We start from the raw sequence: 12,542 nt of genomic DNA, 5'->3' as shown, positions 1-12,542 counted from the left end.
GCACCATGCCTATCAAGCCACAAGGGGATGGGTAGCTGTGGAAGATAGGCATCGCTGCAGTGTAATGCGGGCACTCTGATCTGCTAGATACCCGGGCCGAGTACCCGCTCCACGTATTCGCTCGCCATGGTATTGTGATACATCTACGGCTGATAGCGCCTTATAGGACAACTGTGGGAGCGTTCTTCCGAGGGCTGGGCACCACTTGTTCTAGCATTTCCTAGATGAATATGAGGTAATGCGAGCCTATGGGTTGCGCTCGTAAAATTGCTGGTACTGAGGGTACCCGTCCCTAACGGTATCTGCGTCACCAGAAGAGCCATACCATAAGCTGTTGAAGCTTTCCCCCCCTCTTTTTAAACGTCTTTTGGAATTGGTGATGATCAAACTTGCTCAGAGTTGCTCCAAACAAGACGAGAACTGGCATACTTGACACATTAGGTCTGCGCAGGAGAATATACGTCCACCATAGTGTAAATACATTTCGCTGCGGAGTCGTTCTGTGCCGCTGGTCTGTTACTGCTCCGTATGCATGTCTTAAATATTGAGAGCTTCAAAGTCCAAGTCAACCGTCAGAACGCCCATAGTAGAACACTTGCCGCGCGAGCCATCGTCGAGCTATTTCGGCTTGTGAAGCGCGAGGAGGAAATCAACCGCCAAATTCTTGCCTTCTCAATTTCGCTCGATCATCGACTTGTTAGAATCCACGGTCATTATCCTGTGATAGATGGCAAGAACACGACCTACTACCGCCATCCAGTTCGTACATTCGATTGCACTGAGCTGGACGGCAAGGAGAAGTGGACGGCTTATCAGTTGACGAGGAACATCTCCACCCTTTGAATACCGACACACCTCTTCAGCGGGACAGGCGGGCTCGGTTGGCCGCCATTCTTTGAGGGCATCCATTGCTGAGAACAAATCCTCGTTCTGAAAGAAATCCAACGCTCTCTGGTGGACAGTGAACCCGATTGCGGCGTGCATCCTCTTGTTGACAGCGCCATTCGTGTGGCCTTGATGTAAGTTGCGGACTGAAGTCGCCGGCTTCACGTTTCCAGCAAGCCGCTGCAGCAGAGACTCTCTTTGCGCAATGCAAGAGTGGACATGCTGATCCTGCAAGTTGCACATAATCGTTTTTGCCTGTGAGATCCGTTCTCGAAGCCAGGTTACTGAGGGCAGCTCGAAGGCTTTCTTCACTCGCTCTCTCCCAGCTGGAGTCCAGTGAGCGGCAAACAAAGGTACCGGTCCGGTCGAACTCATGTGGATCTCGGTCCGAGGATGCAGAGTACGCCCATCAGCGACGGGAAACTAACGGAGATATCGGCAGCCTTGACGACCGAGTCAAGGAGCCCCACAATCGTTGCCCACTTCCTCCCGGCCCAAAGAATGTTGTATACTTTCCGCTCGATCCCGTCATCGTTGGGTAGCGCATCCTTAATTCGCCTCACGATCAGGTCGATTGATGTGCCTTTCGCGTGCAGTTGGGCCAGCGCGTAGCAGTGGAATCGTTTTGATAGCTGTCGCAGTTCGATTGCTTGGTCGGATTGTTGGACGGAGAGGAAGATGCGTACGTATATGTCATGTTAGTCAACAGGCATCAGCGGGTAGACCTGGCGGCCGGCTGCTGCGAACGTTCGCTGTAGGACTTGACACGGGTATGAGTTCTCAAGCTCCTTGATCTCGTCTGCTTGAGGCAGCAATTGAAGTTGTATGCTCGATTTGGCTCGCCGGGTATCGGGGCCCGACTGCACTGCCCCTGAGTTCGGCGCTTTTTTCTTATGGATCCTGCGCGGTTTGCAAAAGAGGTGAGGAGCCTTGTCATATGCCTTTCGCAGAAGCTCGGCCTGCACAGAATTAGTCGGTCGTTCTTACTAAAGCGGGGGGCCACTAGCCTCCGCAGGTGTGATGGTTGAAAAGTCCTCATTGCGAAGCTTGTCACATACACAGACCATTGCTAAAAGTCGGGGCCCCAGCGATCCACTCGGTGGACCAGAGCAGGTCAGGCCACGTGTATGTACTTTCTACGCCGTGAAGATGTCGCACTATTTCGGCTTAGCGTCCAAACACAGCCCCAGATTTTGGTTCGATTGGGTGGGGGATCTCTACCATGACATGCACACAAATTGCCTGCATCCATGGACTGATTGTGACAGGGATCCCTGACCAGTGCGCTCCAGTATTGTCGCGCCGGAGTGATAGCTGGGGGCCCGGTTGCCCGTCGACCTACGGTATAGGCCAGCCTCGGGTCCTCCAGCAAAGCCCCGGTTGGGCTGCGGACTCACCCCTCCCGCAGGGGCCAGCGGTGGGGCCTCCGAGTTTCCGGGCCCGAAGCGGGCCGCCAGGCGATGGCGGAGGTCCAGTCCCGGGAGGCACCGGGGGGTTGCCAGTCTGACAGGTACAACGTTCATCTCAGGGCAAGTTCGACACAGGCCGAAAAGAACTACCACAATGACGACACAAAACTAGGCAGAACCTCCAAAGTTGAGTGGCAACCAGCAGCATAACCTCGGTCGCATATTCAAGGGCGCGGGGTTGCAGTGAAGAGAGGCGGTGCAGTGAAAGACAGCGGAAAACGGTAGCTTCCCTCAGTAGAAATCACATCTTTGAACGTTCTTGCCCCCTGCCATCTTTTAATCATATTGTTCACGAGCAGCTGATGCACCTGACTTCTTGGGCGCTATTTTGACATTTCCGGGAATTCAGGGTCTTCTGCAAACGTCGTCACCGCAGCGATTCATCTTCTTGAGCGTCATGTTGTGCCTCTGTCGTCTGTCTTCAAGCGCGTTTTACCACATCGGTCTCTGGCGGCTCTGCTTGTACAGAGACGGGGGAAGTTACAACAGGCCAACTTAGACAGTTGAATCCATGTTTTGCACAACAGCTATACTCCAAAGCTATGAAGGAGTGTGGATGTCCCATACAAGTCGCCCCAAAGTCAATCACTCTGACCCCAAGAATCACACCGTCTCAGTGTTCCACCCTTTCTGGTCTTGAATACCCATCCTTCCGCATCGGCCAAGGCGCTTGATGGAGAGCCCCTGTTTGCGAGGAGGAACGACAGAATGTCAGCAGGGCTGAATTCCAGCTCCGGTACGGCGCCTGCAAACCGAACTGCCAGCTGCCGCACATCCTCGTTGCTCTTATCTCGAGTCTCTGCATCAGACATCTCCTCTTCCGATTGTTCGAAAACTGTGCAGAATAGCTTTCTGACCACCTCAGCGTCAGCGAGTTCGAACTCGATTTTCTTGTCGACGCGGCCAGGTCGTATCAGGGCACCATCCAGGTGCTCTATATGGTTTGTTGTCATGATAAGGACGCGTCCCTCCTGCGAAGCCACGCCGTCGAGGACGTTGAGTAGTCCAGACAATGAAAGACTACCAGAAGGCTTTGGTGAGCTCCGTGATACTTCTGAACCCGAGTCAGACTCATCGGTGTCGGCGCCTCGGGATCGTGTGGTGCCGACTGCGTCAACATCCTCGAGCAGAACGACACAGCGTTGGGGGAGCTCCGCAAACAAAGCACTAAGTCGCCCATCATTGATACCGGCAAGACTGAGGACGTAGATATCGAGCCCGAAACAGCCGGCAATGGACATACTCAGGCTTGACTTTCCGGTCCCGGGACGACCGTACAGCAGGTAGCCCCTCCGATATGGCAGCCCGCGACTGGCGTACCAGGAGCGAGCTCTGGGATCGAGAAAGGAGCGAATGTCCTTGAGGAGCATTTGCTTCAGCTCTTCTTTCATGACGACGGTTTCGATCGGCCTGGTGTCTCGGGTAATGGTCCTTTTCCAGCCGTTATTATGGTGTTCGAAAATTGAGGTTTTGTTCTCCGAAAGCTTCAAGTAGTCGAAGCGACACTCATCCATGAGGTCTCGTAGGATTTGAGAAGAACGGCCGACACAAGAAACCGTCATTGTCTTGCGCGGGAACAAGGCCACTTCGTTTTGCGTGCATTGCAAAAAGAGGAGATGCCCCTTGTACCAAAAAGACAACCGATCTCTCCAAGGGGTGAATCGAAGTGGTTTTTTGGCTGCAGTGTCGCAGTCGGGATGAATCAGGGCTCGTCCTCGCCTGCTGTCAACACTGACAAGGGATGAGCAGGCGTTCTTGGCAAAGTCCTGGGCAGAGACCCAACATTCGAGCATGTCGTATGCCTCATCAGGATCGTGGACGTCGGTTTTTGTAGCTGCGAGACGTTAAGACTGCGTCAGAGCATTAGGGAAAGTAGGGCCACCAACTGAAATATGTGTCCACAAAGCTTCCCACAGTCCTGCACAAGAGCTTGCCACTGAACATCAACATTCCGTAGATGCACAACAAGGCGGCGTAGCTGTCCAGGTTTCCACTTAGAAGCTGATGTAACGCCGCCGTAAAGCCGGTGAAGCCGGGGAAGAAGATGTCCATGACAGAGACATTGGGAGAGCTTGTATGATGCATGGCGTAGATAGAAAGAATGAAAAGAGTGTTCTGTCAAGTATGTCTGGCAGCGATCAAAACACCAGTTGTAATGGTTTGAGTTCAATTTGTCGATTGGTTGTGGACATTCACACAGCAGAGACACGGGCTGGGCAAATTTGAAACAATGGAGCCTTGGTGGGAAGAAGGTGCAGAACAGACGTTTTATAGCTGTGATGGCTACCCGTTGGTGATGTTGAGGCCGCGGACGGAGGCCATCCTGCCAGCTACTCTGCAACTCTCCTCCCTCCCCCACACCAAGAGAGGGCTGTTGGGATTTCCGTGCCAAAGCCCTTGCTACGCTTTGCAGATGTTAGGTTCATGCGTGACGAATTGGTGGCCCTATGGGTAACAGGTCCTTTGGCGATATCCCTTTTCTCTGAATCCTCATTATGTAAGCATGCAGCAATCCTCTCCTACTGCTTGCCAAGGATGTCGATTCGAGTTGGAAATGCCCCAAGCGTGCACCGTGCACCATGCACCATGCACCAGAGTGCCTTGAACTGTGCACCTTGCACCACGCACCAAAGTGCCTTGAACTGTGCACCATGCACCAAAATGCCTGAAAGCGTGCACCACCCACCTCCCACCCGAGTGCAGGCGAGAGTCGTATTCCTGAACATTCACATTTGAGATATTCGAGGCGTAAGTTCCGTCATTTAGGATGAGATTGTATTAGCCCCAGTGGCGTGAGAAATGCAGATAATATCATATTGTACATGAGATGGCCGGCTTGCAGCTCTTATTGCAGGCTCGGATTGCAACATACTGCATGACGGAGCCTTCTGTATGGTCTGTACTAAGGCCACTGGAATTGAAGTAGGCCCCATGTAATCGCGACATGCGCAGTCTTCTGCTGACACACATTTGCTGAATCTATTGAATGAGTCGGTGTGTATTGTTCATGTCACCAGAATTTGGGAAGTTTGGTGACGAAGTCAAACTTGGTACGGCCGTTTCCGCCGTGGTCTTCTGACCTTTACATCTCGTGCAAATCCAACCTTCAGAAGTCACACCTTCCGTACAGTACTGGCATCCAGGCATGGTGACGCTATTTTGAAGAAATTACACTTGAGACTGCTGTGATGTTAGTGTTGCGCGCAGAAAAAGACCAGACGACTCACCGCAAAGGTTGGGAACTTCGTTGAGGAAGCAATAAGATAATCATCATGGGAACTGCGTAGGTGGGCTGACTCAGATATATAGCAGATGAGGTGGCGAGTCCATACTTGCATATGACTCCGATGAAGATCGGTTAAATGCATCGAGCAAGTCCGGCGCTTCGGAACAACCATATCGCGGGAAATTCCGGGCATCAATGTGTCACGCCTACCAGCCCGATCTCCAAATCATGTCGAGAACATGGTATTGCGCAAACAGTTCCCGAAGTACCTCCATCCTTTCCAGAACGCTCGCGATAGAAAAACACAGCAATGACGACATCGAATTCCGAGCCCGAACCGTATGAGCTCTTCAAGAAACGTGGAGTCTTATGCATGGAAGACGAAAACATCGGGAAGTTGGTCCAAGAAGTGGATGACCAAGGCCTCTCCACCAGCCTCGAAAGCTGGAAATTTTTCAAAGACACGGTCCACGGAAACCCTGTAAGGAGATAGGCATCGGTAATCATTCATCTCTTACTCTTTCTAGACAATACGACGGATACTTGAAGGTTTTCTCGAACCGCCCAACCCGCACAGATGTCACACTTTTGGCCCGGAACCCGGTCAGGTCTTCTGCTTCTGGCCACAACCGGATCAAACGCATCGCCTGGTCCTTTCAATGTGGAGTGCGGGCACGAGGCTGGAATTACATGAGGGATCACACAGAGGTCCGCTGAAAGCCGTTTTAGCTTCGAACGGGCTGTTCGAAGTTCCCAGTGCGTCCCTGGAGAAGCATGGCATTCGAGCTATACCCTATGATATGGAAAAGGGTGGCATGTAAGTGTGATGCATCCCATGCTCCTGTCACTCTTTTAATGTGGAGTAGCACAATCTCGGACGTACGATTCGCCTTCGAGAGGAAAGATGGCTTCACGATTGCATACAGGATGGAGAGTGCAACTCCCAATCAAGACGGCGTACCCAAGGGTGGATAGTATTACAAGCAATCGAACGATACATCATCATGCATTTCCGCCTGCGCCGTCGACATCTGGAGAAGTTGGTCCGACATCGACCCAAGGTTAGAGACTGGACCGTGGCGTGGTGGTAGCGAGGTTGACTCGGCGCCCACGGAGACCGTAGACCACAAGGGGCTAGGAAATTCTAGCAATTGACTTTGCCAACTGATTCCTAATGGCCAGAATAGGGGCGGATGAAGTGGTGGGGAGTGGGAATACTGCGTGTCATCGGCAGTGACGAAGGCCGAATGGTCGGAGTCAAACGCGACGGCGCCGGTTTGTCGGGAGTGGCCATGGTTCTCTGCTTCCACTGGGGCAAGCGCTTCCACCTCTGAAGAAAGTGTAGGCGGTTCATACTGGGTTTCATCCTCATTGCCAACATCCGGAACTTTGCTTGGTCGCCTCTTGATCTGGCTTGCTGTCTCGGTCACACATTCCATCTTGCTTTTCTTGGCGTATAGATCCCGCTTGGCTTCGACGAGCAACGCGGTGCATCTCCTTTTGACGTATGTCCGCTGAGTGAGAGGCCCGGCCTTTGCGCACTTATGGGTTACGTACTTGCGTCCCGTAGTGAATGTGTTCGAGCAGAATTGGCAGAACTCCTTGCATTGGTAATCTAGTAACTATAAGTTAGTCCCCGACCTGACTTTTGCAAATGAGCCTTTACGCGTTGTGTAGTGCCGTTCGAGATCTTGCTTCCTTGCAAACCCGGCCGGACATTCCGGACATGCAAATTCCCTCTGCTGGTCCGATGGGTTACTTTTGTTGGTTGCCCTTCGAAACCGAGATTGGGACTTTTCTTCGTCTTCCGTCTGCGCCGGAGGCAAGGTATCAATTTCGGATTCGATGGTAGCAACGGCGTTGACGATTGGGAGGAGGGAAGCGCGGTCGTCCGGCGACTCAGTAGTTTTGAGCTCCGGGCTTTGATGGGCAAAGAGTTCATGCAACTTCGCGAGCAGTGTCGCAATTTCGGTCTAGATTGAAGTCAGAAAACTCACACTGCTTACACTGCTTGTTCCCATGCTTACCTGATAGTGCCAAATATGCTGTTGAAGCCGCTGCTGCGTTGGAAACGGCCTCGAACAGACGTGGCATTGATTGACGTATGACTCCATGATCGAAAATAAGGATGGATATGAAGCCGAGAGGAATGCTGGGCTTCCCCTACCTTCAGCGATATTGCTAAGATAAGAGGTCACGTGTTTTATGGATATCTAGCAGCAGCGGACCCCTGGAATTGAGTTTCGTCCCAGGGAAACACACTGTGTACAGCGGGGTGGAGCACACCGATCACAACACCCCTCGGCGCACGCCATCCCGCAAGCTCAGAGGTTCTCCGGAAACTCTCGCCAAGAGGACAGGTACGATCCGCCCACAAGTCGCCATGGTTCCACAGTTCAATTACTGACCCTGGTCATCCGTTGAGACCGGGCGTCCATGAGGCCCCAGTAATAGCCCTAGGGACAGGGATCCATCCGACTTTGTTGGCCAGCGACGACGGGGTTCCTGATACCATCTCCAATTGTCGATAGGGCAGACGACCAAGTTCTTGCTCTAAGGGACAAAGCCACAGTGATTTTGCTAACTAGAGACGCCTCGTGTTGGAGGGAGAATTGAGATCGTGATCGCTCTCATTCTATACGTCCATGGTCTTTTCAATAAGCTGGGTCGCAATTACAGGCGCAAACCTATCAATCGTGGATGCTGAACAGCAGCAATGACGTTGGTGATGTAAATATAGCCAGCTAAATAGGGGATGCAATGGAAGGGGGCTGGAGAAGTCAAGAGTGTTTCTATGGATGATTGCCCAGAGTGCACGAATCCATGCACCCGGCTAAGCACTATAGGCGCACAAAAACGTGCACCTCATGGCATCTTTGCCTGCAGAGCGCGTAAGGTTGCACTGCCCCAGCAAATCCCGCTTGGGCACAGGGCTCACTGATGCCTTGGTTCTTTTTGACACAGGACCTTTTTCTAACCTGGCTGTGATGCAGACCCCACAAAACGTTCAACGTGGTGAAGTAGATGGTGTTGATGCCATCCCAAATAACTGGCCATGATCTAATCACGAGTCCAAAAAGTCCATAGATCCTCTCACCTCTGAAGCCGTAGTTTGTCGAGAGCAAAAGCTTTCTAGAGATTCCTTCCATTGCCTTTTGCCGTCCATCTTTACACTGTCCACTTTCAACCACATAGTCGGGCCAGGATTGTCCTACAAGGGATAGATGCCACTCGTTTATATAGATCTACTGCAGGCCCAGCAGATCACTCTAAGCAATACAACCACGCTTATCCCCATTCATTATGCCACTGCTGACCATACTGAAGATCTGTCAACGAGCCTCGCGAGTTTCTACGGTATTCCCAGGTGGATTACTAATTGCGAGCCGAGGCGTTTCTTGTAGAAAATAAGTATTCTGATTTTCCCCAGTGGGCTCAAATCAACCGGGGCGGCTTCGTGAGGGCTGTGGGTTCTTAGGCAGAAGCCTATGAAGGAGGTTTGGCACGGAGGGGTCTGCGTCTCCATGATTAGGGGACTCATTTTCAGAGATGTGTAACGCCGCCACACGACAGCCCATCCTTAGAATCACATGATTATTACTTCAGCAAGCGGAGATCAATAGAACTGGATTATCCTTACATGACCCTAATGGACGAAAACGGCCTCGCCACCGTGTCGTGTATGAATTCGCATCCAATAATTCGCTGGAGTCCAGGAGTCCCAGGACAGGAGGAGGTGAATAGACCTTATTTTCTAGACATAACATATAACTTCCTTCAAGCAGTGTCTAGCGCCGTCGTCTATCAATAACACAGCATTATGACCAATAACCAAATATGGTGTGCAAGAATGATATGCTCGCCATGTGAATCTAGTAAGTGCCGCTGAGATCAATGTCACTGAAATTGTGGAGAACCTGGTTACAGACGCCATCTGGAAACAAGCCCCGAAGCGACTTCCTGACTCAGAGTCGAGTAGGTGGACTTGATTTCCCCATGTAGCACACTTGGCATTGCCTCAAAGAAAACCACCATTCCAATGTGTTACAGGGCTGTACCTCAAGCCACGAGAGGTCTTCGTTGGGCTTCGATTCTGAAAGCTGTAGGACAGACACGAAAGGCCTGTAATCATCTGTAGAAAAGCCGAGCCATATGCTTTGATGGTCATCCAGTTGGAGGGGACTTCCTAAGCAATCCAGACGAATTTGTCCTACACAAGACTGGCGCCTTTCAGGAAACTGAAGAAGTAAACCAATGATGTGTTGTTTCCCACGTAAATTCCGCTGGCACGGCACGATCTTGATAACGCCATCAAGAAGAGCTGAGGAGTAGAAGTAAGATTCAAAGAAAGTCGACTTTGGATGTTTAGATAAAGGTTCGGGGAGGGTCGGAGGATCGGAAGCAGACACTGGTTTAGGTGTTTCAAAAGATAGGTTGCGTACCCCTAGTGGAGAGTGCTCAAAGAAAAGTCGGCTACCCTTGTCTTGGCGTGGAAGATCGATCAAGGTCGGGGCGGGATGCGGCTGCAACTTAGGTTGAGGACAAAGATGGGCAATACGGCCGTATGTCGTCCTAAACTATCAAAACATCAACAACTTTCCTTCATTGGCATGAATGGTCTGCTGGATTACCTACAATTAAGCCTGAGCCTCGTTTGAATTGACTGTATTTCCAGATTTCGGATATCTTCTCTCCCTCTTCCAGAGGAAAATACATCCAAACTCCATCTTCACAGCCCTCATAGAATGTGAGATTTTCTCCCGCCACATGGGCATGGAACGATATGATCCGATAATCCCAATAAACTGAATACGCAGTTACACCTGGTAGGTTGCATACTAGCATCGATAGCTGAGTCGCCGGGGAACTCGGCTCAAGTTGGACCGGTCGAACTGGCCCGGACGGGGGAACCGACCACAGTGAACATTGCGAGTCAGTAGCCTTGGTTGCTGGAATGATTTCACGTATCTTTAAACCCTATGAATCGTCAGTCTCGTTTTTGGTAGAAGAGAGAAAATGTACTTGCATCAGTTTGAATGATCAGCGACGGGTCACGCTCACCAAGCCGAATGATCCTCCACCAAAGATCCCGGCGTCTCTTCGCAGCTGGAGTCTGGGTAGAGCTGCAAAAAAGCACCTGCATCACACCAAGATAATTCTCACCAATATACACAGAATCGATGGGCAGAAGAGGTTCAGGCTTGAAAACAGACACCATGTGGTGTTTGTCGCATGAATTGCTCAAAGACGAAATGTATTGAATCCCTTCAAAGTCGATGAAACGGGCCCAAATTTCGGCTGAGACGCAAATGCGAGAGCTGCTACTCTCTACATCCTTCATCAGAGTGTAGGCATGCGCCACGGCGTACTTATGAAGATCGGTGCCTTGGAGAAAGTACCTGGCAAGGATCATGAGTGACCGTAACGGAGCTAGCATCCAAAATAACTTCTCAACCTTTTGTATCGTATGCCCACAGGCGTGTTATTCTAAGCGATTATACCAATTTGGTGCAGGTACCTGACACGTGTTACTGTTCTGGTGCGTAGCTGCTTTAAAATGCTAACTTCTTGCGAGGAAAGCCTCTGTGTAGCTTGCGTAGGTACTCCCGGTAGGGCCACGTCGATTGCTGCTGTGTCATTGAGTACTTTTTTATTTCCTGAGTAAGCAAGCTGAACGAGTCGAGCTGTAAGACCCCGTGTTACAATAGGGGTGACGGTGCACGTGGCTCTCTCCGCGTGCCATGTATCCAAGACATACCAGCCCTGTCATCCGTCGTCCTTCGTTATGAACAGTCAAAACAAAACAAGCGATCGCGGAGTCATTCAACACCCGTAGGTACGAGTACCACCGCAAAGAATCCCGAAAGCTAAAATTACGTACAATGTGAAACCTTGATGCCTTTAGTTTGCGCCCCTCCAGAACCCTGTGCCCCGTACCATGGGTGATCAAGACACGGTGCCGTGAATCTTTAAGGCGTGGTTTTGAAGGTGCATCTTACAGTCGAGCGTCATTTTGTAACCCTCGTACTCAGGTCTATCGTCGTCCACGACCTTAGACAAATATTTACGTCGGAAGTGTTTAGTCAAGCCATTAAATATATAGAACTCATAGGTGAGTTCATCCAACTAGACCCCATTATCCGTAAATAGACCCAAGGCCTGGCCGATACAGAAAAGGCATCTCTTAAGCCGCTCCTTATCATTAATTATCACAACGCATCGTATAGCGAGGTCCAACGGGCCGCCCTCTAGCGGATCAGCAATAAAGTAACAAACTACAGCCTTTGGTGCCGACCGAGGGCAAGACCGGGGCAAAGTACATCCTTCCTAAACAAAACAATATAAGGAAACAGCGTCAATGGCTTAATTCCTCTGTTAGCATTGACCTTCGAGCGTAGTCACGATCGGGGCGGTGAGATTCTCGATCAGGTGTCTTTATGCTAGACCCTGAGGTCGATAGGCGTCACCCGTCGCAGGGTTAACAAACCCGATGCCATAAATCTAACGCTCGATATCGTCTATGGCTTACTCGTCAGTCCACTTGTCTCTAATTTTCTATTTAAATTGTCTCCAAAGCCTTTACTCTTCGTTTCGCATCACACGTTTAGCTTCTTTATACTATTTAGAGCCATATAGCAGTTCTCAAAGATGAGAGGACGTGCCATTTTTGGACGTAGTGAAGTTTAAAAACGCCATGAGAAATTTCATTAGTGCCGGGATGAAAGGGATTTATTCAAAAAGTTACTTATTTATACATATAAGACTTACTTATATTTTAATGTTAAGACAGGTTAGTTATTAATATATTGAAAAGTTGTACGTTTCGGTGTAAGCCTACCAAAAGTGGGGGGCCGAAAAGACGGGGGGAGGGTGCGATATCCCCATCCTCTAACTTATGACAGAGCTCGAATCATGACCGGCTTGTGAGGCCGATGCAGTTCGGGTACCCTATATGGAGAGCA

At 50.7% G+C, this 12,542-nt stretch overlaps 5 protein-coding genes across 5 annotated transcripts; 2 read left to right on the top strand and 3 right to left on the bottom strand.

The window, feature by feature from the left end:
• Nucleotides 1–528: 528 nt before the first annotated feature.
• Nucleotides 529–843, top strand: CORC01_14390 (uncharacterized protein; the record flags this gene model as incomplete). The annotated part of the gene is made up of 1 exon (XM_022626001.1): nucleotides 529–843. The coding sequence occupies one exon, from the start codon at nucleotides 529–531 to the stop codon at nucleotides 841–843; it is 315 nt and encodes a 104-aa protein (XP_022467494.1).
• A 2,092-nt stretch (nucleotides 844–2,935) lies between these two features.
• CORC01_14389 (mitochondrial chaperone bcs1) lies at nucleotides 2,936–4,439 on the bottom strand (the record flags this gene model as incomplete). The annotated part of the gene is made up of 2 exons (XM_022626000.1): nucleotides 2,936–4,188; nucleotides 4,241–4,439. The coding sequence occupies 2 exons, from the start codon at nucleotides 4,437–4,439 to the stop codon at nucleotides 2,936–2,938; spliced, it is 1,452 nt and encodes a 483-aa protein (XP_022467493.1).
• Nucleotides 4,440–5,890: 1,451 nt separating this feature from the next.
• Nucleotides 5,891–6,401, top strand: CORC01_14388 (uncharacterized protein; the record flags this gene model as incomplete). Its single annotated transcript, XM_022625999.1, has 2 exons — nucleotides 5,891–6,061; nucleotides 6,108–6,401. 2 exons carry the CDS (start codon nucleotides 5,891–5,893, stop codon nucleotides 6,399–6,401), a joined length of 465 nt encoding a protein of 154 aa, XP_022467492.1.
• A 156-nt stretch (nucleotides 6,402–6,557) lies between these two features.
• CORC01_14387 (uncharacterized protein) lies at nucleotides 6,558–7,694 on the bottom strand (the record flags this gene model as incomplete). Its single annotated transcript, XM_022625998.1, has 3 exons — nucleotides 6,558–7,195; nucleotides 7,247–7,553; nucleotides 7,608–7,694. The coding sequence occupies 3 exons, from the start codon at nucleotides 7,692–7,694 to the stop codon at nucleotides 6,558–6,560; spliced, it is 1,032 nt and encodes a 343-aa protein (XP_022467491.1).
• A 1,851-nt stretch (nucleotides 7,695–9,545) lies between these two features.
• CORC01_14386 (uncharacterized protein) lies at nucleotides 9,546–10,921 on the bottom strand (the record flags this gene model as incomplete). Its single annotated transcript, XM_022625997.1, has 3 exons — nucleotides 9,546–10,157; nucleotides 10,216–10,557; nucleotides 10,607–10,921. The coding sequence occupies 3 exons, from the start codon at nucleotides 10,919–10,921 to the stop codon at nucleotides 9,546–9,548; spliced, it is 1,269 nt and encodes a 422-aa protein (XP_022467490.1).
• Between the last annotated feature and the right edge of the window lie 1,621 nt (nucleotides 10,922–12,542).

This window comes from Colletotrichum orchidophilum (assembly GCF_001831195.1).
Source record: "Colletotrichum orchidophilum strain IMI 309357 chromosome Unknown Scaffold_281.1, whole genome shotgun sequence".
Classification (NCBI taxonomy): domain Eukaryota; kingdom Fungi; phylum Ascomycota; class Sordariomycetes; order Glomerellales; family Glomerellaceae; genus Colletotrichum; species Colletotrichum orchidophilum.
Note: the sequence above shows the minus strand (reverse complement) of the source record. Positions and strands in the feature narration are given on the sequence as shown.